General features: G+C 59.1%; 1 protein-coding gene across 2 annotated transcripts; it reads right to left on the reverse strand.

The window, feature by feature from the left end:
• Nucleotides 1-301: 301 nt before the first annotated feature.
• On the reverse strand, nucleotides 302-21,794 carry CCDC102A (coiled-coil domain containing 102A). Of its 2 annotated transcripts, none has more exons than XM_087870460.1 (9): nucleotides 21,519-21,794; nucleotides 13,595-14,349; nucleotides 11,354-11,580; nucleotides 8,384-8,492; nucleotides 6,296-6,412; nucleotides 5,721-5,930; nucleotides 5,309-5,479; nucleotides 4,250-4,353; nucleotides 302-1,983 (listed from the first exon to the last, which is right to left on the reverse strand). In XM_087870460.1, exons 2-9 carry the CDS (start codon nucleotides 14,189-14,191, stop codon nucleotides 1,854-1,856), a joined length of 1,665 nt encoding a protein of 554 aa, XP_087726586.1. In that variant the 5' UTR covers nucleotides 14,192-14,349; nucleotides 21,519-21,794; the 3' UTR covers nucleotides 302-1,853. The 2 variants fall into 2 exon arrangements, with proteins under 2 accessions (XP_087726586.1, XP_045662819.1); XM_045806863.2 differs by lacking the exon at nucleotides 21,519-21,794 and adding an exon at nucleotides 21,137-21,254.
• Nucleotides 21,795-26,131: the final 4,337 nt, after the last annotated feature.

The raw sequence follows: 26,131 nt of genomic DNA on the forward strand, positions 1-26,131 counted from the left end.
GGAGCGGCCTTGCCCGCAGACGGGGGCGGGAACAGGGCCCCCGCTCCACACTCGGGCTGGAGGTGCCACGGAGTCTGGGGGAGCCCCCTGCGCCGGCGGCTCTGCTCTGTGTCTGTGGATGGCAGGTCCGCCTGGGGCCTGGGGAGGCGGCTCGCAGGGCAGTTGTCAGTGAGGGCCTGGTTCTTGGGGGGTCAAAGGGCAGCATTTCAGCCTCTTCTGGGGCCAACTTCCTGTTTGGGAGAGAAAACAGAAAGACCCCTGGCAGGAAATGGCCCTCTTCCCACAGCGTTCCCACCCCCCCCTCCGCGGGCCCTGGCTTGTGGGGAAAGACCCCTGGCGGGTCACTCCCCTGGCTGGGCCTGGCCCGCTCCTTCCTTTCTCCTCAGAGCCCAGGAGCGAACCCGCAGCCTCTCTGCCATGAGAGCAAACCCCACTCAGTGTCATCCCTAGTTTAGGCAACAGCTGAACCGTTCAGGGCCCCGTAGCACCAGCGGGGCTCTGGCACTGTCTGCGGCCCAGCACTGTGTCCTCAGGGTACCCTCAGACGCCGCAGGAGAGAAAGCCGCTGAGTGAGCTCCCCGCGCAGGCACGGACCCCAGCTGCCCCTCGCACGCCTCTCCCGCCGGCTACAGCCGTGTGACAGAGCCTCTCTCTGCGGAAGGCAGGCCCGCTGCCGAGAATTCATCTAGAGCGTCTCCCGAAGGGCAGGTGTCTCAATGCCACCTCGACCTGCAGATGCGAAAACATGTGCTCCTGTGCTCTGAATAACAGTCTCCACCAGATTTCACATAAATCTGCTGGTTGCAGAGGCTACAGAAATTAAGTATCAAAAATAAAATTAAAATTACCTGCAATTTCATTACCCAGAGCAGGGCTGGGCGAAAGATAAAAGGCTTTATTATTTATTGTGTTTATACCTACCTCTGGTCGCCTGAGCTTCATCCCTTGTGGCAGAGCCATCTGGCAAATCCCTCCTCTCCAGGGCATGCCTTCAAGTAGTTCAATAATAACTAACCTTTACTGAGTTGCAAACGAACTCATCTTACTCTCACGATAGCTGTAGGAGACGCCTCAATTTATAGATGGAGAAACTGCGGCTCAGAGAGGTCAAGTCACTTCCCCGTGGCTGCACAGCTGGTAAGGGGCAGTGGCAGAGATTTGAATCCACCCGGTGCAGAATCGCAGCCTCCTCTCCTCCGGATTAGACACACACCATACCTTTTCCTTCCCCTCACAGGAGCCGGATTCCAGACCACCGAGCAGCTCACATGGTCATCCATTCGTTCTTCCCCACATTTGTTCATTCAGCAAGTCACCTGACATTCCTAGCTCAGGCTGGGTGCCAGACGCGGGCTGATGCTTTCCCTACACCACCTGCCCACATCTGCCACACTCTTAAGACTCTGCCCGAGAACCCAAACTCCATTTATTACAAAAGACTGGGTTGATCACACTGTACTGTAAACAGCTCCACCAGACCCCCCCAAGGTTCAGAGTGGCAGCCTGGGTCGAGGCCCCCACAGCCCGCTCTGACATCCCCCTCAACCCTGCATGAAGGTCCTGGGTGGACGGGGGCGCCGAGACCAGGCCTTGGAGTGGTCCTGTGTTTATGACACCAAATGGGTCCAAGGACCCCACGCACATATATAAAATGTACATGTAAGACGTATACATGAGGCCATGGCTTCCTTTCCATGGGGTGTTGCTGGGGTGGGACCATCGGCGCCCACCCTGGGAGAGGAGGAAGTCCGCCATGGCAGGGGGCACGGGCAGCTGCATCAGTTCGAGTGGCCGGTCAGCCGGGGCACCAGGGGCCTGTGGCCACAGGCCAGTCATGTCCAGCCCTGGGAGCTCTAGGCCACCTGGATCTGCAGGTCCTCGTCCTCGTCCAGGTCGCTGGCTCCGTCCCCAGCCTCTTCCGCGCCGAAGCGAGCACTTCGGATCTTCCCGAAGAGGGGGGCGCTCTGCTGCTGCCGGCGGAGCCTGTGGGGCCGGGTGACAGGAGGGTTGGGGGCAGTCTATCACGGCTGCTGCGAATAGCTCAGCCCTTCCCCAGCACGTCCGTGCTGCCAGGCACCAGCTGGGGCCTTTCCCCTCCAGGACCTCATGTCACAGCATCCTCCCAGAGGCTGCTGAGATGAGGGAGGTGCCACTGTCACCCTCGTTTGACAGATAAGGAAACTGAGGCACAGGGCGGTCAAGTAATTTGCCTAGTCCCCCAGACAGCAGGGAGTGAGGCTGGGCTCTGCAGTGGGCTGGGACCAGAGAGGTGAAGCAGCCACTTAAGGTCACCCTGCTAGGATTCGAACCCATGCCAGGCTCCAAAGACCCCAGGGAGAGAGTTTGCGGGTGGGCGGTCTGAGGTCCCCTATACCCCCCATGACAGCGAGAAAGTGCTCCGCCGTGGTTCTTCCCCACACTGAAATTCCTGAAGCCCCAATTTACGAGGGCTGGTGGAGGAAATGCCCATCCCCCAGCAGAGTGGCCGCCTTGGCTCCATCTTACTGGAAAGCATGAATTATTAACACGGCAGGGAGGGGCCCAGGCGGGGGCCTCCATTACTGGGCCGTGATTTAGTGAGCTGTCCCCGGAACATTAAAGCACAAAAAGTTGGAAAATAAAACCAGGCAGCGGTCCTGGGCAGCCCTGCCCTCCCCGCTGGAAGCTCTTAAGAGGCTGGGTACAGCCTGCCTGCCCATTTCGGAATGAGTGTGGCCAAAGGACGTGGCCAACACTGCGGTAAAGCCCGGGGCCCGGCTGCCTCCGAGGGCTGCGTGCTTGGGGTGGGGCAGAGCGGGCAGCGCGGTCAGACACAGAGTCCGAGCTGGACTCACGCCTGGGCCCCCGTGCAGCATGTTATGGGCATCACCCCGGGCAGATGGGGAAACGGACGCCAGGCCGGCCATGTCACACAGCTGTTAGGCCTGGCGCCACGGCCTGCACTCCCAGCCCTAGAAACGCAGCACACCGTACATGCTCCGTAAGCCAGGGTGCTGACGGCAAGGGGGCGGTCCGGCCCGACCACCCGCCGGCTGTGTGGCCGTGGAGACGCTCATCCTCTTAGGCCTTAGTTTCCTTCTCTGCCAGCTTCCTAGAAAAAAATAACTTCCACTTCCCTTCTCTCATAGGAGCGTGATTCTTGGTGGCACAACATGGGACCCAAGTATAAGTCCCTTCCCCCCCCACAGCCCCAGCTGCGCCCCGGGGCAGTAGCAAGGGCGGCAGCTCACAGTCCTCAGCACGTCAGACTGTGCCAGATACTTTGGTAAGGTCACCGATTTCTCACAAGCACGAGGTAAGTACTGTATCATGCCCATTTTACAGATGAGGAAATGGACACAGAGAGGTCAAGCGAGTGGCCCAAGACCACAGAGACCATTTCCACAGCCCCTAAGTGCACATTCCTACCCACCCAAGCAGTCTGGCTGCAGGGCCCGCGTCCCTCTATCTGTGACATCCGAGAACGCGAGTAAGGGCCTGGCGCGGGCCTGGCACAGGAAGTCAGCAGAGCTCCTGTGCTGGTGGGGGCCCTGGTTGGTGGGCGCGGTGGAGTAAGAAGGGCCTTGGACTCGGCTCTCTGTCACCTTACGGGCCTACGGAGAGTGCAGGGAGAAGGGGCAACTCAGAGTATTGGGATGGGGTGGTCAGGGGAGGGAGGAAGAGTGTGCTGGGTGGGTCCCCCAGAGACCCTGCGGTCCTCCCTCGTGAAGGCTGCAGCTGACGGGCTGGGCCTACCATCAGGGCTGGGGCTCCTCCGAGCCTCCCTGCCTTCCCATCACTCAGATCCCAGCCGGCCTGGGGGCACTGCAGCCCAGGGACCCTGGGGGCTGCTTGTTCTTCCTGTCCATGACTCCCCAGACCCTGTGGCCCTGCCCGCTGCCCCACCTTGGACCTACCCTCTTTGGCCCCTCCTCCTTCCCTCTCACCACCCACCCACCCACCTGCCAGCCAGTGGCAGGCAGGAGATGATTCCAGGGCTCCCAGCTGGTCTCACTTCCTGCACTCCCCTTCCCTGGTTTCCTGGCCCTGGCCCTTCCTGCCTGGAGGGGACAGGATTCTGGCCCCAGGGGTCCGGGATCTCTTCCTTCGCTGCCTTCCCCTCTAGCCGAGATGGGGGCTCCAGGATGGGGGCTCCAAGCTTGCCCGGGAGGAAGTCTCTCCCTGCCCTGCTTCCGTGACCGGCCGGGGTCCTCCCCGCAGGCGGCACGCCCACCGGCACGCCCACCGGCACGCCCACCGGCACGCCCACCTGGACTGCAGATGCTCCAGCTGCACTTGCAGGTTCTCGCTCTGCTCCGTCTGCTCGTCCAGCGACCGCTGCAGCTTCCGGGCCTGGTTGTGGGCCTCGTCCAGCTGCCGGGGGAGCAGGGCCAGGAGCGTGAAGGTCCCCTTGGGTCAGCCTGGCCGGCCATCTCCCCAGGCCCAGCCCCTCCTGCCATTTCTCTGCCTTTCCCAAGAGCGCTCCCTGTCCGTCCTTTGAGGCCCAGACCAAGGCCCACCTCCTCCAACGAAGCGTGCCTTTGCTCCTCACCGTCCCTGCTGCCCCTGCCTTCCAAATCTCCACACCTTCCGACACCCCAGGCTACTGAGCCAGCCATCAGCCTGCCTGCCGTCTCTCGCAATGGGTCTGTTCATCTGACCGTTCATCTGTGGAATGACATCTGTCCGTGGAGATACCTACCTACCCACTCACCACTGCTGATTCCACTCAGCCACCCATTCACCCCATCTATCCGCTTCCACTCTCCCAGACACGCTTATCATCCCATCTGCCCATCCTTCTGCCCTTCTCTCTGTCCATTCATCCTTCTACCTGCTGAGCCAGTCTAGTTACCTAGCTATCCTTCTACTGTCCACAGTCCTCTGTCTTCCTGGACATCTATACACTTACCTGTCATCCATCCACCCACCCACCCATCCACCCACCTATCCAGTCACCCACCCATCCATCCAGCCAGCCAGCCAGCCAGCCACTTATCAGACATCTCTGGTTACATCTCATCCATCCTCCCTCCCTGCCTCTCCCCCTCCCTTCCCCATCCACCGGTTCCTCTATTCTCTCATCCATCCGTGCCCGCACGCATGGAGTTACTTTCCTGTTGTTCCATTTGCACATCCGTGTGCTACCCGGCCCATCTACATGCCCACCCACTCACCCATCCTTTAGTCTAGTCAGCCACTCCTCCATCCTGCCCGCACACCTATCCACCCTCCCCCAGACGCCCATGAGTGACATGGGAGGGCCTGCAGCCCTGCTCCTGCCGCCGCCAAGGTCTGAGGCCGCCCGCGGGTCCCAGCGGGTGCTCACCTCGTCCTCGGCCTGGGCCAGCTCCTTCTTGAGCTCCTCCACCCGCAGCCGCAGCTTCTTCACCTCTGCCTCGTGCTGCTCGACCCGCCGGTTGGCGTGCGCCAGCTCGGCCACCTTCTCCTGGAACTGCTTCTTCAGCTTGCCGTGCACATGCTTCAGGTCGGCCAGCTCCTGCGGGAGGGCACTCGGGGTCAGAGCGCGCCTGTCGCGTCCTGCTCAGAGGCTGAGCGATAAAACGAACAGAAAGCGCTGCGCGGGCGTGGGGCCGGGCCCAAGGGGATGCCCGGGAGGAGTGGCTTCCGGGGCCACCTCTCTGTCCCTCGTTGGTACTTCAGGGGTCCCCTGCCCCCTGTGGGCTGGAGCTGGACACACAGTAGGCGCTCTGCCCTGGCCGTACCACCTGCTAACCCACCTTGTTCTTCTCGAAAAGCGCAGCCTGGCTGGCCCGCAGGTCACAGTCCAGGGCGCTGGCTGTCTGTCTCCGCCGCCGGGCCAGCGCCTCCTCCAGGTCCCCGACCTGTGCCCGCAGCTTCTTGTTCTCCCGTTCCAGGCCCAGCTTCTCAGTCTCCAGCCGCTCACGGCGACCCCACTCGGCCGCGTTCTCCGCCTGCAGCCGCTCCATCTGCAACAGAGCAGGGCAGGGTCAGGGCTCCTGGGGGAGAGGGGACAGAAGGGCCTGAGCTGTGTGCTCCCCCCCCACCTCCCCCTCGAGAGCCATTTTTGGCTCCAGGAAGCAGATCCAGCTGCAGCAGCTATAATTAACCTGGGCTGATTTCACGGTGTGCAGGACGAGAGGGCGCTTCTGGTCTCTGGGTGGGAGAGAGGCCCGTCGCCCCCTGCAGACCACAGCACCTCCCCGGTGTGGCTGTCCCCGCCTCAGCGTGCAGACCTGGTTCTTGCCCTCCTCGGAGCTGGTTGGCTACTGGAGGCCTGGCCCCTGCCCCCCACCCAGATCCAAGCCCTCCCAGGTCCCACAGGCGGCCTCACCTCACCCCTCAGCTCGGCCATCTTCCTGTCCATGCTGGACCGCGCGCCTAGCTCATCCTCCAGGTCTTCGGACATGCGACCCAGCTCGTCCTGGTGGGCCTCCTTCAGGATGCTGAGCTGCAGGACACAGCGCGGCCTGGTTCCGTGAGAACCACCCGGGTATATCCCGGAACCGGCAACGGGGTGGGCGCTGGGGCAGGAGGGCTCAGCAGAGCCTGACGTGGAGCCCAATCCAGAAGAGAGCCTGATCCGACTGCTGGTGCTGCTCCCGGCATTTCACATCTCCTACCTCATGACCATCTAGCCTCCCAGTGTCCACTTGTGGCTCCTGTTACCCCACCTCCCACGACAGTAGCCCAGAACGAGCTCTTTAAAAAGATAAATCCACTCATACCCTCAACCCTGAGTTCCTTAGGATAAGGCCCGACTCCTTTCCATGGTCTCACAAATATGGTTGGACCCTTGCCCATCTCTCCTCTTTCCCCTTAGTTCACTGTGCTCCAGGCTTGAATCCTCAAACACACCAAGTTCCTGTCCACCGCTGGGCCTTTGCACATATGGTTCTCTCTACCTGGTGCACTCTTTCCAAGTTATTTTACAGGACTTTTTGCATTCTCAGGCCTTGGCCTAAACGCCGCCTCCTCGGGGAGGCCTCTCTCCTCCTCCCTGACTACAAGGGTGCCTCCTTTACTCTCCATCCTCACTAGAATGTGAGCTCGGGAAGACAGAGAGCTTGTCTGTCTGTCCACCTTTGCATCCCCATATGGCCGTGGCACTGGGTAGCCCTGTGGACTGAATGCACCCAGTGGATCTGAACAGGGTCTGCGTGTGGCTGCGGGCTTGGCCACATCGGGGTCGCCTCGGCTGATGGCGGTATAGTGCAGATGCCCTGTCGTACGACAGGAAAACCAACAAACTCTCAGTGCAATGACATGGGTGAGCTCAAATCCATAACACTGAGGGAAAGAAGCCAGTTAAAAAAGAGAATCTTTATAACTCTCTGTTAAACTGAACATTCATGTTTTATTCCCTTTGCTGCAAAGGATTCCACTTCATAATTTGGAAAGATTAAAAAGGCAGATTCCTGGATCCATCCCCCAGAGATGCTGCTTCAGGAGAGGGGGGTTTTTAGGATATTTCCTGAGAGTTTCTACCAAGAGACAGTCTTGGTGGCTTCCAGGGCAGTTTCAAGCTCTGAGGTCCGGGTTGGCGGGGGTGGGGGGGGGGTGGGGGGGGGTGGGGCGCAGTCTTTGCACCTTCTGGAAAAGCAGCTGGTGCAGCAGACTTTCTCTGGGTGGCCGCGCCCCCTGGTGGCCACAGGGGCCCGCACAGGAGGCAGTCACGGCCACCCAGCAGGACCTCACCCTGCCCTGAGTCCCCAAACTGCAGCGGTGGAATCCCCTCTCCGCCAGGTGGAGCCTCAGTTTTGACATTTATCAAATGTGGACGTCAGGGTCCAGCTTCCTTGACGGCCCTGAAGCATCGGTGAGATGAAGCACACACTGGACCCGATGAATGCTACATCCAGGCTCCTCCCCTTCAGGGTGGTCTTCGACGCCCAGGGAGGTCTGGCTCCCTTGGAACCTTGTCTCTCACTTCCCTCCTCTGCTTCCTGCACACACTAGGCTTACTCTGGCCTCAGGACCTTTGCATGTGCTGCGCCTTCTGCCAGGAAGTCTGCCCCCCTATCCTCTCAAGGATGGCTTCTTTAGGTCTTGCCTCAAATGTCACCTTCCGAGAGGCCATTCATTTTTTTCTAACTTTTATTTATTTACTTACTACTTTATTATTTTATTTATTTTTTTAGAGATGCCACTGTTGACCCACCACCCCATCTCTCTTATTCTGCCTGACTGCTTCATAGCTTACAAATTTATCTGCCTGGTTACTGTCGGTACCCGTGCCCCACCCCAGAGCCCCCACAAGGTGAGCTCTTGAAGACAGGGACACTGGCCGCTCCCACGCTCAGAACAGCGGATGGCGTGTGGCCAGCGTCTGGCGAGGAATGCCTGAACTCCCTCCTTTCTCCCCGAAATTCAACAGCGCCACGCCGCTTCCTCTGGGGAGCCCGCCGTCTCCAAGACTCACCTGCTTGAGCATCTCCTGCTTGGTCTTGTTCAGCTCCTCATACTTGATCTTCCACTGGCTCAGCTCCCCCTCCAGCTTCTCAATGCTCCTGCTCAGGGCCAGTTTATCCCTGGAGAGAGGAGGAGGAGAGGAAGACATGGGGGTGAGCCCACCGAGGCCCTCTGCTGACCCGTGTGGCCTGCACCTGGAGCCGGTGTCCGAAGGCCTTGCCTCGGCATTCAAGGCCCTGGCACCCCATACTGTGGCAGGCACCCTGGTTTTGCATTCCTTTTGGAGCTGTACCCCACACCCCTGCACAACTGAGGGTGCCCAGCTCACGACGTGGGGAGGTGACCAGGACTCCAGGGCATCGGCCATGCCTGGCTGAGCGCCTCTGGCTTAACTGCCAAATCTGACCTCTGTTCCTGTTTTATGTACGGTCATCGCCTATAAGGCTTGGTTCGAACACATGGTTCTGGGGTCAGAAACGTTGGAAAACACTGTCCAGTGGGTCTCAGATGGAGGGGTCACCTCTTGTCATCATCACCGGGTGGGGGGTCTCCCACAATCCCCACTTCGCACTCTGCGCGCGAATGAGATGCTGTGGGAAACGAGCACGGGGCCTGGCCCTGGCACACAGTAGGTGCTCAATGAAGACCTGTACTTATCCTCACTCTTCAGCATCCTTGCCTCATGACCTCCCCTCCCCGGCCTCCCTCTGGGGGAGCCTGACATCTCACGCCTCTAACACGGGCTTCTCAGAGGAGACTGACACCCTCTAAGAGGCATTTCCGGTAGCCCTGCATGACCGGTCGCTCCGAGGGCAGGGACAAGGGGTGCCTACGTCCTGCACTGAAGGCCCAGGGCCATCCCGCCCCCCCAGGAATGATCCCGCGTCCCCTGCAACATGTGTGTGTTCTGTCGGACAGCCCCGGGTGTGCAAACCATCGGAGCCTACACCCTCCCTCTGATTTACACATAAACAGAAAGCACCTTTTGTACTCGCAGAGCGCTTCCCGGGAACAGACTCGCTGTACAAACTGAGGGAACCTTGCGCTTTGCTTGGTTCAGAGCCCTACCAGAGGCTGTTCCTCTCAGGAAATCTTGTCACCACCTCGACCGCGCTGGTCTATCTGAGTGGCGGACCCCACAGACCTGCATCTGCTGTTTTTGAGGCTGTCCTGGGAGGTGACTTACCTGAGCCAATCCACACAAAGCCTGACTCGGAGGCCGGGCCGCCTAAAGCATTTGCTGGGAGGGTTAACGTCACTACCCTTCTTTGTGAAGGCACCGCTTCTGACTACCTCTGCCCCTTGAACCCCACGGGTTTCAACCGCGTGGGTCCACTCACACGTGGGTCACTGTGATAAATACGGAGCAGTACTGTATTTTCCTCTCTTTTTCTTAATGTTTTCTTTCTTCTCTCTTCGTCATTATAAGAATACAGCACGTAATACATAGAACGCACAAACTACACGTTAATCCACTGTTTCTGTTATCGGTCAGGCTCTGGTCAACAATAGGCTGTTAGTTAAGTTTCGAAGGGATCGAATTTGGGGATTCAGATCTTCCACTGCACGAGGGGGGCGTGTCAGTGCCCCTGACCCCCACATTGTTCAAGGATTGACTGCACTTAGTTATTTCCCCTAGTGGGGCCGGGCCTGAGCACGTCCACGTCATAATACGTATACTGTATTATAAATTCCCCTCATTTCTTTCTTTTTTTTTTTTTAAAGATTTTATTTATTTATTTGACAGAGATAGAGACAGCCAGTGAGAGAGGGAACACAAGCAGGGGGGAGTGGGAGAGGAAGAAGCAGGCTCATAGCAGAGGAGCCTGATGTGGGGCTCGATCCCATAACGCCGGGATCACGCCCTGAGCCGAAGGCAGACGCTTAACCACTGTGCCACCCAGGCGCCCCAAATTCCCCTCATTTCTGCTTTATATTTCAGTTAGTGAAACACTTCGCTTTTTTGTCCGTCTTGCTTAAATGGAACTTTATGGTCTCACAGTTCTGGAGGCTGGAAGTCCGAGATCAAGGTATCAGCAGGGTTGGCCCTGTCTGAAGCCCACGAAGGGAACCAGTCCTCCCACTTCTGGGCGTTTGTGGCCCATCTCTGGTGTTCCTTGACTTATAGAAGCAGCCCCTGATCTCTGCCCTCATGATATCTATGCATTTAATTTCTGGACAGAGAGGGAGTGCTACAAATGTTCATTATAATCAGGCCTGTGCCCTGATCAAGGTTTCTGGCAACCTCCATGTTCTAAATCCGCTGGTCAGCCCTTAGTCGTCCTCCTCCTTGACCAAGCTGCTCACTCCCTCCTGTGTGAAACAGGTGCTCCTGGGTTCCCTGACCCTTTCCGGACTCCCTTTTCCTGTCTCCTCTGCCACCGGGCTCTTACTCTGATCTCTAAAGTCGGATGGCTCCAGGCCTCCGTCCTCTGACCTCCCTCACCCCGCTCACAGCTTTTGAAATCACCTCTTCACGGCTGACTCTTGAGTTTTTACCTCCAGCCCAGATCTGCCTCGTGAGCTCTGGACTCATTCATGTACCCAGCTGCCTCCCCGTCATCTCGAATTCAACTAGTCCAAACCCGAATTCCCACCTGCCATCCATCGACCTCCCTGACTCTCCTTCCCTGCTTTTCCCTTTGCCCATGACGTGCTCTCCCCTCTAGGACATAAGCTCCATGAGGCGGGGGGTGAGGAGGGTTTGGGTTCATTTATGGCTATATCCTCACTGCTGAGCACAGGTCTGACCCAGAGCAAATGCACGCTACGTGTTACCTGAATTAATAAAACAAAACTTGCATTGGGTGCTCCAGTTAGAACATGCGGCTCTAAAGTTCCAAGACTCAAGCCTAAACAGCGCCAGGCACCTTCGGCGAGTCTCCCGTTCCAGGACTCCGACTTTCGCTGTGCAATTCTGAGGGTGCCCCGGTGTGGCCCGGCCCGCCCCCCGGGGCCCCACTTCCCTGCCAGGACTCACTCTCGCTCCTTGAGCAGCACCTTCTGGGACTCGTCGAGCCGCAGCCGCAGGGCAGTCAACTTGGATGCTTCCTCCTCGACGGCGGCCGTGTCCTCCCAGGGCAGCCGGCTGCGCTCCTGGCGGCCCGAGCTGCCCCGTGGGCCTCCGGCCCCCACGCTGCGAGCCTCCCAGCAGCCCTCAGGCTCCTCTGGCCTGCTCTTCAGCAGGCTCTCCACTAGCTCCAGCTCCTGTGGGGATCAAGGTGGAGGATGGCCCAGTGGCTGCTGAGCCCTCAGCCTCCTGGCTGACCTCATGGCCTTTCCCAGGCCCTGTGTCTCAGATTGGCTTGGTGGGTAACCTTGGGTAAGTCACACAGCCTTCTGGGCCCCAATTTTCTCTTCTGGAGCCTGCCTCTCCATCCCTGGGAGGGAGAGACACCCCCTCTTCTAGGCCTCTCCCCTTCACCTCATGGAACTGCACACAGAGTCAGCCACCAAAGTTCTCTGTACCCTAGAAGATTTCCCCAGACACGTGGTGAGCTCCCCATCATTGGAAGTATGCAAGCATACGGTGGGACACTGATATGAATGGATGTAGAAGCAGGGACTTCTACAATGGATAAGAACTAGATTCCCCCAAAAGGAATTTCGGCTCTAAGATCCCATTCTTCAGGAGTAAACTCTAAGTGACACAGGAAGGCGGCCCCTGTGAGCAGAACCAGCTCCGAGACAGGAAGCAGCGAGGGACTATGAACTCAGCGCCAAGCCCCCGAGCTTCCATTCCTCTTGCCCCTCCAGCCTGCCCCTGCTGCACCAAAGGCCTGTCTCTGACCACAGACCTGAGACGTCTATGGCCTCTGTGCCAGCCTGGCTTCCCCTGCGACCTTTCTAGATGAGTGTAAGCCAGCTCCTTCCCTGTCTGGCCCTCAGTTTCCCTCTCTGGATGGGGACAGTGGCCCTGGGAACTACCTGGTCCAAAGTCCTATTTCACAAATGGGGAAACAGGGAGGGAAGGGACTGGTTCTGAGTCACAGAACACAGAAGTGGCTGGGCTGGAGGAAAAAAACTCGTACTGCAACCCCAAGGCTCCTGCCACTGTACCTGCTACCTCCTGGAGTGTGACTGACAGCCACAGCAAGGACAGGACAGGAGGAGCACCAGGAGGCTGGCTGACAGGGGCTATGTCTGCTGCAGAGAGGAGCAATGAAGGAAGGCCACCTCCAACACCAGGCATGCCCGGGGAAGCGGGGGCTTTGGCCACCAGGAGGCAGCAGGCCCACCCCAGCCTACAGGGGTGGCAGACGCTGGGCAAGGGAGGGGAAAGGGTGGCCAAGAATCTTAGCTGGAGGAGCTGGACCGTCTGGGGATGGAGCTGGGAGGAACCTGAGCTGGGACTCTGCTCCTAGAAGGCCTGCTGGTCAGGGGGAGCTGCCCTCCGCACCCACCATTCATGCTCCAGCCATGCTGTTACCATGGTCTCCGCAGTTCACCTGGGTTCAACTACCCAGTACTCCAGTCACCAGCTGGGAGACACTGGTACTTAATCTCCCTGTGCCTCAGCACGCTCATCTACAAAGCAAACGCCTCTTGGGATTGTGAGCATTACACAGACCCTGCGCATGCCAAGCTTCGTGCTCTCTGCAGGTGCCCCCAGAATGATGGGGCCTGTCATTCCCGGCCTCTGGGCTTCCGCATGCCTACACTGCCTGCCTGCACACTTCACAGCGAATTCGTCCACATCCTCCTAGTCTCAGCTGAAACAGGACTTCTTCCAGGAAACCTTCTGTGAGGCCCCCTCTCAAAGCCTGCTTCAGGGACCTTCTCTGTGCTCCTAGTGCCCTGACAACCCCCTACCTCTCAGCTTTGACCGATGGGATTATACGCGTTTACTCCCTACACCCCCCTCCCCCAATTCAAGTTGAACGAATGAACAGATTCAGCTCTGCGGCTAACAGATGCCTACCAGGCGCGAGCTTCGATCCCGCTCCTGCCCCAAAGGGACGATTTTAAGGTTCTGTTGACTGCTCAGGTGTGGGAGTGTTAGGGCCACCATATCGCAGGCCTCTCCACCCTAGGGATCTCAGGAAGAATGCTGTCCTGAGGACCCGAGGAGCAGAGGCCGATGCAGTTGAGTGAAGCCTCCCAGGGGACCTATCCCCCTTTCTCAGTCCGGCCGCACCCCCTTCTGGACCCCAGCGCCAAGGGCCCTGCCCAGGAGCCCGCCTCCTCGCCAGCCCCACAGCCCCACCCGCGCCGTGCGCACCTGGCTGCCCTGGGGCACTTCGGACCCGACGTCGCGCACCGGCTCCTGCTCCCTCTCGGGCTCCGGCTCAGGCCCGTCGGACGTCCTGTCGGCGGCCCCCCGGGCGCCCCGCAGCCGCGCCAGCTCGCGGCCCCGCGCCTCGCACTCGCCCTGCGCCTCCTGGCGTTCGCGCCGCGCGCCGGCCAGCTCCTTGGTGAGCGCGTCCAGGCGCTGGCGCAGCTGGCGCACCTCCTCGCGCGCGCGGTTGCGCTCGGCGCGCACCTTGCTCCACTTCTCGCGCCAGTTGGCCGTGCAGTCCGACCACCAGCGCATGGTCTTCTCCATCTGCGCGGCCCGCGCCCGCGCCTCCTCCAGCTCCCGCAGCCGCAGCTCCTCGCGGCTCTCCCAGTCCCCGTCGGCCAGCAGCGCGGGCGGCGGCGGCAGTGGCAGCGGCAGCGCGGGCGGCGGCCCCGGCGAAGGCGTACCGCTGGGCGGCGTGGGCGGCAGCGAGTCGGCCGGCCCCATGCGCTCCGGCGACGGGCTGCCCAAGATGGTCAGCAGGCTGCCCTTGGACAGCTGCGGGGACTCGGCCAGTCGGGGGCTGGGCCCGTGGCTCATGGTGCGGCCGTGCGGGCGGGCCCTGGGTTCCAACTCGGGGCAGGACTCAGGGGCGGCACCGGGGATGCCCGGAGGACGCGATCGCCCTGTGCATGACAGCCACCGCTCCCCACCGCTCTCCGGGCCTCTGGGTGGGGGATGCCTCCTCCTCCTCGGACCTGTGGGAGAACACAAGCGTTAGTAGGCCGTGGCCCCCATCTGTCCATACCCATAAGCTCAGGCATGGGAAGGGCAAAACGGGCAAAGGAAACGTAATGGGCAAAAACGGGAGGAGAGAAACCGTCTGCCCCAGGAAAGCCCCAGTGAGGCTGTAGTGGTGAGCGTGGGCCTGTAACTGCTTCCTCGCTGGCCTCCAGACACCCCCCTGCAGTCCCTTCACCCTGCACCCAAGGCAGCGGATCTGAAGCCTTGATCTGGCATCCCTGACCTTCAAGTCCCATGTCACCCAGTGAATGACTTGTACTACTCCCCATCTCCACCCCAAGTGCAACATGCTTGCACGCTGGCATTGCTGCCAGGACTCCCCTCCCTGCCTCTTCCCGCACTGGGCTAACTCTTCTCAGCCTTAACATTTATCTGAGTTATCACCTCCTCCTAGAAGTCCTCCAGGACCACATCAGGCCAGGTGGCCTGTCCTGCCTCTGTCTCCATCACTAGTGTAACCAACCTCGCCTACCATTCATCTGTGCCCCCGCCTGTGCCCCATCCTCACCCCAGGCTGTGAGTTTGCTGAGGACTGGGGCTGGCTCTTGGCCACTGTTTCCGTCCCAGCATATGATGCCAATGGCAGTGACACTTGTGGAGGTCCGACTAAGGCCAGGCGCCACAGTCTGATGTGAACTATCTCATTTATTCCTCTCAGTAGACTCAAGGGAAATGGCTCCCATTTACCCCAGAGGAAAAGGGAGGCTCGGAAAGGTTCAAGCCCAGATTTGACTCCAGGTACAGTATCTAGGAGCCCAACTGCAAACACCGGGAAGGGTGTGGTGAAAGCAACACAAGCTCTGGTGTGAGGATGGAAATAAGCCGGAGTCCAGATGGTGGGGGTGCAGCCTGGTGAGAGGTCCCACTGCCGGGCTCTGTTATTCTGGGCCACATCACTTTAAAAGAAGTGAGACCCATGTCCTTCTCCTCTCTGTCCCCAACCTGTCACCCTCTCCATGGTGGTCTTGCACTGACCCTCACCAGCAGCCCCTTGGGACGTCATGCTCTCCCCTCCCCATTCAGCTGGGCCTGTCCCACAGATCCTCCCCCCAGGCCCCTCTGCCCCAACGGCCAGCTCTTCCTCTGTAGTGCACCGCTGGTGGGGCTCTCACCAGCACCACAGCCAAGTGCCTCAACACTGGCTGCTCCCAACACTGCCCGGCCAACCAGCTCTGTCCCCTCCCCACCCTCCTCCCACCTCTAACCCCTCACTCTCAGCAGGTGGTCTAATGGCAGAGTTCACATCGAAAAGGGAAGCCATCAGATGGGCAGGGCCTCCAGGTCTTGCCCCAAGGCCCATGGCCCCCTCCTCTCTGCCCCTAAGAGGCTGGAAGGGCTCTCCCGCTCTCCAGCCCAGGCTGAGCTCCAGAACCCCCCACCCCCCCACCACACCTCCATCAGCGTGTTCCTCAGATAACTCAGACTCAGCCTGGTCAAACTGGAACTCACTTCCATTCCCTCCACAAGCAGCTCCTCCTTCTGGATGCCGCCACTGGGAGAAGAGCACTTCCTTACTCCTTCATGCTGTGGAGGACATTCTGGAATCTGCTTTCTCCCCGCACCCCCCTCCCTGCCACCTCCAAGTCCTGTCCATCTGTCTGCCACACATCACAAGGAGCTATCTGCCCTCCTCCTACACTGCCACTCACCAGTCAAGGCCACCGCCATCGCCTCCCACCTGGGCCACCGCAGCCACTACCTCCCTGCCCTGTCCCCCGGGAAGCTGTGCCTCCTTCAAATCCATTCTGAACAGCAGCAGCCAGAGGGAGTTTTTAAAAATGCCAACCTGATCATGCCAGCAGCCACACCCTTCGTTGTCAGCGATAGCAGTGACGGCTCTCTAGCGTCAAGTCCAAGCTCATGCTCTCTAGGAGTCCAACTCCAAAACTTCTTCAATCCCAAAAGGAGCTACAGCCCCCGATCCCACCACCTGTTCACTGTCCCCGAGGCCCACCCCCGCCCCTCTCTCCCTGCCCAGCTCCGGTTCCAAGGCCCTAACCTTGCCCTGGCCAATGCCTTCGGCGCCCCAGCCCCTCTCCTGTCCTCTCTCCGGGCAACGCCAACCCAGGGCGCCTCCACTGCCTATCCTGTCGTCCCCTGTCCAAGCAGGCACGGCAGGTTTTCCCACCATGTGGACAGGCATCGGGACCATTAGCGTCTCAGTGCTGTCCAGCGATCCTACTGTATCTCTCTAGTCTGTTTGCCTCCACCAGGTATCAGTCCTAGGCTCAGCTCAGTCAGCAACCTCATGGAAGTCATTGCCCCTTTTCTGGGCCTCAGTTTCTCCACCTGTAGAATGAGGGTGGGGTGGGGGTGAGGGAGACCAGTGCGCTTGATCAAGGGGCCTTCAGAGTCACGTGGACACTTGTTTAAAATGCAGTTCCTGGGTACCCCCCCCCCCCCGCGACTCACGGTCAGTAGGCATGGGGCTGGGAATTTGCATTTTAATAGTCCAAGCTGGGGACACTTGAGTATTTGGTGATGCCTTGTCACCATCCAGAGTTTCATACGTACAAACATGTATGTCTCAACACTAATGACACACTCAGAGACAAAGTCACACACCCAGACACGGCCCCAGAGAGGTAGGTTCCAGTTTCCCGTATAACACTGACTCCCTGGCAGGCTGCATGCCTTCTGACTCAGTCTCCCCACCTGTGCGATGAGGTGGCTGGCCCAGACGCCATCTGCATTCACAGACATCTTTGCACACCCGCGCACATCTGCAGACACACAGGCAATCCCACACACGTAAGCTCAGATACAAAGACACGGGCAGGCACACGTCCACCGGGACGGACCACACGCACACAGCGGTACGGATGCGCAGAGGTGCTCACCGGGAGGCGGACAGTCACAGACGCAGCCCAAGACACGCGCGGCCCGGCACACAGACGGATACACAGAGACATGCAGACACTCAGCCCTGAGACAAACACGGACACACACGCAAACGGACACTCCCACTCCTCCTCTCCCCATTTTCCTGGCCCAGCTCCATGAGGAGACGCTCTTGGAAAAGAAAAACAATGAGCGCCTGAGGGGGAGGGGAGGAGGCAGGAAATCCCAGTGCCAGCCCCGCACCAGCCACAGCTGCGCTGGTTCTGGGGAGTGGTGGGAAGGTCCTCCAGGCTCTGTCTGCTGGGCCCTCCCGGCCTCCCCTAAACAGAGAGGGTGGCAGGGAGGGGGCCACTGCCATATCCTCTCTGCCTCTGGGAGCCGCCGGGCCTGGCATGGGGCTCAGCGGGGTGGGGGCAGGCTCCTTCCAGGAATCTCCAGCCTGTTGTGCAGGGGCAGGGCAGGCGCCACCCAGGCCCCTAATGGCTTCCAGGCGCCCATGCTAAAGGCAGGGGTGGGCTCCAGACTCAGCTCCTGTTGCCCTTCTCAGCGGCCTGACCCAGTCCCTCCTGGGGGCTGGGGAAGGAGGGAGGGGAGCAAGGGGGAAAGAGGAGCTCTGGACAGCCCTCCTGCCTTTCCTCTGGTAAGCCCAATGTCCCCTGGAGGCTGTGTGTGCACACGTGGGGGAAGGTATGGAGGTCCCAAAGTTGGTTTTCTCTGGAAGCCCACTCCCCAGCACACCAGGAACCCTGCACCCCGTGTAGACTCAGGGCAGCCAGACCCTGCCTAGCAACGCGGCCCCTCACCCCCGCTCCCACCCCGCTCACATAACACAGTCTGGGGGACACACACTCACACATAGCCCTAGTAACGGACACATTCACTGAGAGTCCTGCAACACAGAAGCTCAGCTCACAGTTACAGAGACAGGCTCTGGCTTCCCTGCCCGTCCTCTCCCCACCAGGCTCAGTGCCTTCTTCTCATAGGGTGTGTGTTTTTTGTGTGTGCGGTGGCCTCCTGATTCCCCTAGGGTGTTACCACCCCCCTAAGCAGGTCGGGGAAGGATCAGCAACCATAGGCCCCAGAGAGCCTTCCCCACCCCATCCTCCCCTCTCCTGCCTCCCACCAGCCAGACGGGTCTATTCCTGCTTTAATCCTCAGGGTTTCTGCTCAGGCTGTTCCCCCAGCTTTAATCCTCAGGGTTTCTGCTCAGGCTGTTCCCCCAACTCGGAATGCCCACCCCCTCTCCACTCCGGACTCTGAAACCCCCACCACCTCCAGGAAATGCCTTGATCTGCTCCACGGGAGCACAGCCCTACAAACTGTCACGGCAGCCAGATCTGGCCAGATGCCCTCTCCTCTTGCTACACACGCTTCCCTGACCCAGGTGGGACACTTGTGTCACCCACAGCTTCTAGGACAGGCCTTGGATACAGACTTTGCTTAAAGCTAGCAGAAGGCTAAAGCATGACCTTGCCTACCCTTATTTGGGCAGTCCCCCACAATGGGACTCAGAGCTCTTGAACCCCAGTCCCACAGCCATCCTCGTTGTGCCAGGCAGCTGCTGGCCCACTCTAGGACAGAAACTATAATGTTCTGATCCCATACTTGCCGCAGGCTAGACCCTCATCCACTTTGTCCACAGAAAGTGACCACTGTTTCCCACTGCTTGTGGAACTGTTTAGAAGGTCTCTCCCTCCTTCTTTCTCCATCAGCAAACTCCTACACATCCTTCAAGACCCTCTTCTGGGAAGCCTTCTCTGACTTCACACAGAGTGAGCCAGTGTTCCCAAAGCACTGGCACCTCCCTGTTCTTCAGCAGTAGTCACGAGGAAATCTCGGTCTCTCTGGTTGTTAGCACAGGGCCCAGCATACAGCAGATGCTGCATAAATGCTTTCTAGGCTGATGGATAGAAGATGGACAGTTACGGGTCCCCCAGTGAAGAAGGAAGATTGAGGTATCCTAAGGATAAGCAGTTATTTTGTGGCCAGGCTCCGAAGCAGGCAGGTGTCTGAAACTGTCTGTGGCTAAGGTCAAAGTCAGAGGTCATCTCATGGCCAGGTCAGGGATCAGTCCTCTTACCTGAGGTAGCCTAAGTGCTATATGTTTTGTCCTTAGCATGTTTAGATGACTCTCAATATCTAGTGAGAGAAGTGAGCAATGCTGAAGGCTGGATGGGGGCCAGCTGAGGGGTTTGGGGGTTGCCCGGTGGCCCAACTCTTCCCTCAAACTCAGAACCCCCTCTGTCCTTCCAGAACCTTTCAGGTGGCGCTCTGGAGCTGCCTATGGCCACAGGCCTGGCTGTGGGCAGGGAGCAGAGCCCAGCAGGAAACCGCAGAGGACAGCCTGATTGGATAAATGCAGGGTCCAAGGCTGGTCAGCCCACAAACTGTGGGCACCTGTCCCTCGGACCTGCTGCCTGGGCTTCAGCCACTGGATCACCAGGAGAGGACTGAGAGGAAGGAAGGAGGGAAGCAGGGCCTCCAGGCTAGACCTGACTCCCCGCCGGGGTAGGCACCTCTGGCCTGTCCCAGGTATCCCCATCTCAGACTGAGGAGCCACAAAGATGTCCTAGATCACATTCAGAACTCCGTTCTTCATAATGGGCCAACGTAAGCCCAGTGGAGCAGCTGCTTCCCACATCCACACAGAGGACCAGCAGCAAAGTGGGGGTGACCTGAGGGGTAGGGCTGGAGTGCTGGGATTGGATGCCCCCCTTCCTAGTTTATATCCACCTTAAGGGCATGATGCCCCTGGGAACATTTACAAGATGGGGTCCTAGTGCTGGGATTGGATGCCCCCCTTCCTAGTTTATGTCCACCTTAAGGGCATGATGCCCCTGGGAACATTTACAAGACGGGGTCCTCGGGCATCAGGCCAAGTGGCCAGGCATGGCTGGTATGGGAGAGAGTGAGTGCCTTGAAGGCACTTCAACTATTCTCTCTGGTAGAAGGGGAATCCCACCCGTCCCTGCTCTGCCACTGATAGGCTGTGTGATTATCTGCAACTTTCTGCCCTGTCTGGGCCTGTTTCCTTGCCTGTACCATGGGGAGGGGCACTACCAAGATTCCTAAAAGCTCTGTCCAACAAGTGGGCAGACCCTGTGCCAACCTGAAGCAACCCGAACCAACCCAAGCCCCATACAGGTCTGTACAACCCACACTTAAGATACAGAAGCAGGAGCCCCGGGCGGAGAACGGACTTGCCAGCTATCATCCATTGGCACCATCAGAACGGTGAGGCAACTGAGGCCCACTCCATTCTCCTCGCACTGAGCCATCGCTCTAACTGACCCAGCTCCTTCCAGAAATTCGCTTTCTGCCCTCCCACGCCAGAAGTCGCGTCGGCCCTCATTTCCTCGCCCCCTCCCCAGACGCCCAGGTCCGGCAAAGACGCCCCGCTCCCTCTAGCGGCTAGCGGAGGGCAGAGGGGCTCTCGGGCCCGCGCGGCGCGGTCCCGCCCACCCCCGCCGCGCGGCCCTCATTGGCGGCCACCGCGGGCTGGGGCGGCGGCGCCGTGCTCCGATTGGCTCGTGCACCCGTCCATCCCGCACTCGCCATGGTGACCACGTTGGGTCCCCCGGGAGGGTTCCAAATTCCGCCCCCGCCCGCCGCCCCCCTCCCGTCCGGTCCGGGCCCGCAGCATTCCGAAGGCGGCCCTGCCCTCCCCCCCAACACCCGCAGCCCCTCCACACCCGAGGTCCCGGGCCCCGGGAGGTGGGGGGAGCCCGGGAAGGGGGCTAGAAGTTCTGCTCGGAGTTTGGGGGTTGCTGCGGACGCTGCGCCCCTCTCCTCCAGCACGCCCCCAACTTAACCCTTTCCCTCCCGCGGAAGGTTCGCCGTCTGGATGGAGTTCCCGGGACGCAGTGGCTTGCCGCCCCCTGCACTGCCGCCCCCGCTCACCTCGGCCGGGGACCCGCGGGCTCCGGACGTCCGACCCGCCGCGGCTGGGCGGAGCGGGCACGGGGCTTGCTGCGGCCGCCGCCTGGAGGGCCGAGGGAGGGCCGCCGAGTCTCCTCCTCCCTCACGGGGGGAGGGGAGGGAGAGGAGACGGCGGGGCGGGGGCGGTGGGCCCCGGCCAGCGGCGGCCCCAGTGTGACCCGGGCCCGCCGAGTTGCTGGGGTGGGAGCACCGGCCTGACTCGGGGGCGAGGGGCGCGGGCCGGGGCGGAGGGCTCTGCTGGAGAGCGAGCGGGACTCGGACAGAGGCCCCACCCCCGCTGGGGGCCGAGGGTGGGGGGACGGAAGGCAGGGTCTGGGGGCCCCGCGGGGTTCGGCTTTCCCACCTCCGGTTTCCCGAGCGCCAACGACGCACTAGGCGCCCTGCAGCAGAAGTGGGCACCGCCTGTCCTGGGCTCCGCACGTGGGGCGCGCTGACCGAGTGTTCACTTTTGTTACCTGCCTCCTTCTAGTGCCGGCTCTGCTGCCGGGCGGCCGCGGAGCAGCGAGGCTCTGCCCGTCACCGGGCCTCAGTTTCCCCTTTGTACCACAAAAGGGTTCACCAGAGTCGCCTCACGCGTGTAGAGAAGCGTAGTGGGGGCACTTGGCCCGCCCGGCGGAGCTTTTCTCCGAGGTGCCTAGGTGCTTCCTGCCGGCGACAGGGCCGGGCTGGGGGGCCCCAAGCAATTACCGCGCGGCGCTCTAGCGTGCGCCCTGCGGCGGTGGGGCTTCCTCTGCCCGCGGGCGGGAGAGGCGGTCGGGCGCCTCTCCTCGCCGGATCCTGTACCTGCAAGGCGACTGCGGTGAATCCTTTTTTTTTTTTTTTTTTTTTTTTAAACTAGTCTCCGCACCCACCGTGCGGCTTGAACTCAGGACCCTGCGATTGAGAGGCGCAGACTTCACCGCCAGAGACAGCCAGGCGCCCCTGCGGTGAATCCTTCTAAAAAGATAACCAAAACTTCACAGAGATTGTGAGGGGAACCACACGAGTCCCCAGCCTTGAGACTTTGCCTTGAAAAGGAAACTAAAAGTGCTGAAAAAAAAATAGCTTTAGCTCATGATTAACACTTATTTAGATTGTGATTGCAACCGGGCAGACGTCAGAAGAATCGTCTCTTGACAGAAAGAGGGTCATTTTGGCAAATCTATTAGAGTGTCACGCGCAAGGGTCACTCGGAATCCTTTGGTGGTCAAGCAGTTCTTTTTTTTTTTTTTTTATAGATTTTATTTATTTATTTGACAGAGAGAGAGACAGCCAGCGAGAGAGGAAACACAAGCAGGGGGAGTGGGAGAGGAAGAAGCAGGCTCATAGCGAGGAGCCTGACGTGGGGCTCGATCCCACAACGCTGGGGTCACGCCCTGAGCCGAAGGCAGACGCTTAACCGCTGTGCCACCCAGCTCAAGCAGTTCTGTCTGGAAGCACTCGGTCATTTCTCCCTAAGTGATGTTCTCTTCCTCTGTGGTCATCTGCGGCGCTTCGTTTGTACCGTGTCACATCAGCTTCGTGAAACCGCACACTTTTTGCAAGATTTGCAGTTCGCTTGTCAGTTCATTTGCTTCTGATTTGCATGGTTAAACCCTGATAGCATCTGATGGAGGCCGATTTGGGTGGGGGCATGTGGTGAAGGAGAGGGAACTACTCTGAGTATTGCAAGGGAGGTCTTTGCTTTCTGTGTATCTCGGGCCCGTGAGAGGCAGATATTGAGGACTCAGGACGGGGACTCCCCGTTCTAAAGCTGAGGAAAGGCTCAGGGGGGCTTTTGGCTCAGACTTACCTAAAGTCCCATGGCTGGTAAGGACAGCAATGGGCCAAGAGTCCCTGGTTCTTTCCCAGAGCTTCTGGAGGCAGCTGGAGGGTGGAGAAGGTTGGGGAGTCAGCGGTGAACCTAAGCTCCAGATTGAACGTCACAATTGGGCCCTTTCTCTTAAGACAGAAAGTAGTTCTAGGAATGTCCCTTGCAGCAGGAGGGGGAGATCCCACCAGTCATGGAACCAAGATGGTACAGACCAGAGGCTTGGCAGTTCATAGGAATTATCTCAGTTTTCAGCTACCCCACCAGCTTTCAGTGAGAAAAGCGAGAATCAGAAGTCAAGTGACAGTCCCGGGGTCACAAAGCCAGAAGGTCTGAGAGCCCAGATCTGACTCAATGTTACCATTGTCACCACTGTTCCTGAACCCACACGCCCAGACAGCCCACTGGTGTCAGCCTCCTGGCGGCCCTCGGAAGGGGTTCCTTCCCCAGCTCAGCCCAGTGGGGTTTTCGATGGAGGACTGTGTTGGTATTTCCCACATTCCAGCAGTTCTGTCTGGTACCCCTGCTGCACTTTTTGCCATCAACTCCTAGCATGTTTCCTGTGCATTGTTTCCATGTTTTAGGATGTACAGGTATTTTAGGGTAAGTAGAAAAGTGGCATTGGTTGCCATAGATAGAAGAAAATCATAAAAATAAATGCCATGTAAACAAACAAGGGCAGTTAGAGCTAGCTAGCAACTTGCTCTTTGTTAAATAGGGACATAATTGTACACCTTTCACAAGAGCCAAAAGGTGAATGGATAAATGGATAAATGAAATTGGTCTAGCTGTACATTCAAAGAAATATTATTCAGCCTTAAAAAGGAGGGAAAGGCTGATCCATGCGAAGTGAAATAAGCCAGTCACAGAAGGACAAATATTGGGTGATTCCACTTCTATAAGGTTCCTAGTGATCAAATTCTTAGAGACGGAGTGGAATGGTGGCTGCCAGGGGCTGTCGGGAGGGGTGGGGTGGGGAGGGAAGTTGCTACTTAATGGGGACAGAGTTTCCGTCTGGGAAGGTGGAAAAGTTCTGGAGGTGGATGGTGGCAATGGCTGCATAGCAATGTGAATGTAGGCCATTGAACTGTACACTTAAAAAATGGTTAAAATGGTAAATTTTATGTATATTTTTCTACAATAAAAAATCATTAAAAATCAGATCTCTAGTTGTCTGCATCCAATAAAAGGTTGAAGAATGAAAAAAATAAAGACACAGGGTAGTGGGAGAGAGCAGTTAGAGAAAATTTAGCTCTCAGTGGAGGCTTCTGGATGCAACCAGGACTGAAAAATACTGAAAAGTAAATGAGTTTTTCACGGTGCGACTCAGTTTCTGTCACAACTTATCGGGGGTTCCCGTTACCGTCCTCTCACCGGTCACAGGGTGAGTAGCCCCTCGGGGAGAGACACGTCACTGGGGATGGAGTGTGGCTATCCCAGAGTGGGGGGTGATAGGTGGCCTGCTGCCCTCCTCCCTGCCTGGGGTGCTGCAGAGGGACTGGCATGTTTCTAAAGCTGAAGCATCTGGAATGTTTCATAGGGGAGTTGGAGACAGAGCAGCCTTCTCTGGTGAAGCAGGACTGGAGCTGCCCCCCGAGCCCCCGAGGAATGGAGAAGGGCTGGGGTCCTGCCCAGCACATGTGTGTGTCCCAGCTGGTACAGAGCAGGGAGGTGGGTGGGAATGGCAAGCTCCTCCAGAGCTGGGTGGACGCAGAAGCTGGATGGGGCTGGTCCAGGAAGGCAATGAAGGCGATAGGGAACCACTGCTGGCTTTCGAGCCGGGGAGTGTCTTGGCAGTGATTTCCAGGGTCTGGAGAGCAGGGTGAGGCAAAACCAGCACTCCACCAGAGGCAAGGCATAGCGAGGCTGGCACAGATCCCGGGTGGAAAATAGAGGGGCTTCGGGATGCGCGGGGCCTCCTCCTGAGCCCTGAAAGCAGCCGCCTGGGTTCACAAACAGCATGAGGAGGAAGACTGCTGGTGTCGTAACTCTAGAGGTGGCTGGGAGACCTCAGAAGGAAGGGCTTGGAGGTCATGGTCTGGGTCATGGCGACAGAAAACCAAAGTGCAGAGAAAGGCAAGGGCTTGCCCGAGTCATCCAGCAGGAGTTTAGGCGAGGGGTCGGGTCACAGGTGCACAGGTGTCCCTGGATAGCCATGGCATTGCCTCAGCGGTGGTGGGCCTGTGCTCCCCCCAAATCTCCCTGTCCTCCGAGGCGCAGCTCTCTTCCCCCTTCCCACAGAGGCCTGAGCTACCACCTGGGGGTGCGCTTGGGTCAGCCCCAGAAGGGCCTTGGGGTGGGGGAGAGGGGAGAGAGACCCTGTTGGGACCTGCCTGCTCCCCCCCCCCACTTTGCTGCATCCCCATCTCACCCCGGGGGTAGCAAAGTACATTCCTGAGTTGGAGTTTTCCCAGGGAGTTTGGCTGAGAGAAAGAGAGAGCACCCTGCCCCCCACCAGCACACACAGACACCTCCCCTTCCCCTCGGGGTGCTGCAGAGGAAGTAGCCGGAGCAGGACAGGCTGACCGGCCGTCCAGCCACAGTCTGGCCACATCTTCTGAGCTCTCTGTTCCCAGCGGGGCCTTTCCACAGCTGCGAAACACGCTTCTGGTGACTTTGCAGCATTGCCTCTCATAAGCGCCGTGCTACACCCTGAGGTCGTACTGTCTTATCTCCATTTTAGAGGGGAAACTGAGGTTCAGAGAGTTTCAGTCACTTGCCCAAAGTCCCCAGCCCGTAAATGGCAGGCCTGGGATTTGAGGCCAGGCAGTCAGACCCGGCCCTTGCCCGAGGTCGTGGCTATCTCAGTCTCATTGATTGTCAGGTCAAACAGGGATCAGTCTCCCTTTTTCTGAAGGTGGGGAAACTGAGGCTAAGGAGGTCAGAGAGGAGGTGGGCCTTGAAACCTTGCCAGGTGCCCCGTGGGCCAGCCCTCCCCCCTCTCCCCACTGACACCAAGCACCTCTGCAAGGTGCAGCCACCCCCAGGAAGTGCTGCAGGCATGGGGGAAGGCGTGGTGAGAGCAAGGGGTGCCCTGAGACCAGCTACCAGCACAGAGGAAGCAAAAAGGCCGCTGACGGGAAAGAAGAAGTGAAGTGGGAGCGTGGTGTGGCGAGCAGGCGCGGGTGCTGGGTGAAGAGAGCAGGGGAGGGCTGAGGGCCGGGGCT

Source organism: Ursus americanus, chromosome 21 (genome assembly GCF_024610735.1).
Source record: "Ursus americanus isolate L20-20 chromosome 21, mUrsAme1.1.p, whole genome shotgun sequence".
In the NCBI taxonomy this organism is placed as follows: domain Eukaryota; kingdom Metazoa; phylum Chordata; class Mammalia; order Carnivora; family Ursidae; genus Ursus; species Ursus americanus.

Bases quoted from the DNA above. Each gene is read 5' to 3' on its own strand.
- CCDC102A (XM_087870460.1), bottom strand. From the start codon at position 14,191: ATGAGCCACGGGCCCAGCCCCCGACTGGCCGAGTCCCCGCAGCTGTCC. The intron at 8,493-11,353 runs GTGAGTCCTGGC...TCCTCTCTCCAG, and splicing joins GTGCTGCTCAAGGAGCGAGA to GGATAAACTGGCCCTGAGCA. The intron at 4,354-5,308 runs GTGAGCACCCGC...CTCCCCCGGCAG, and splicing joins TGGCCCAGGCCGAGGACGAG to CTGGACGAGGCCCACAACCA.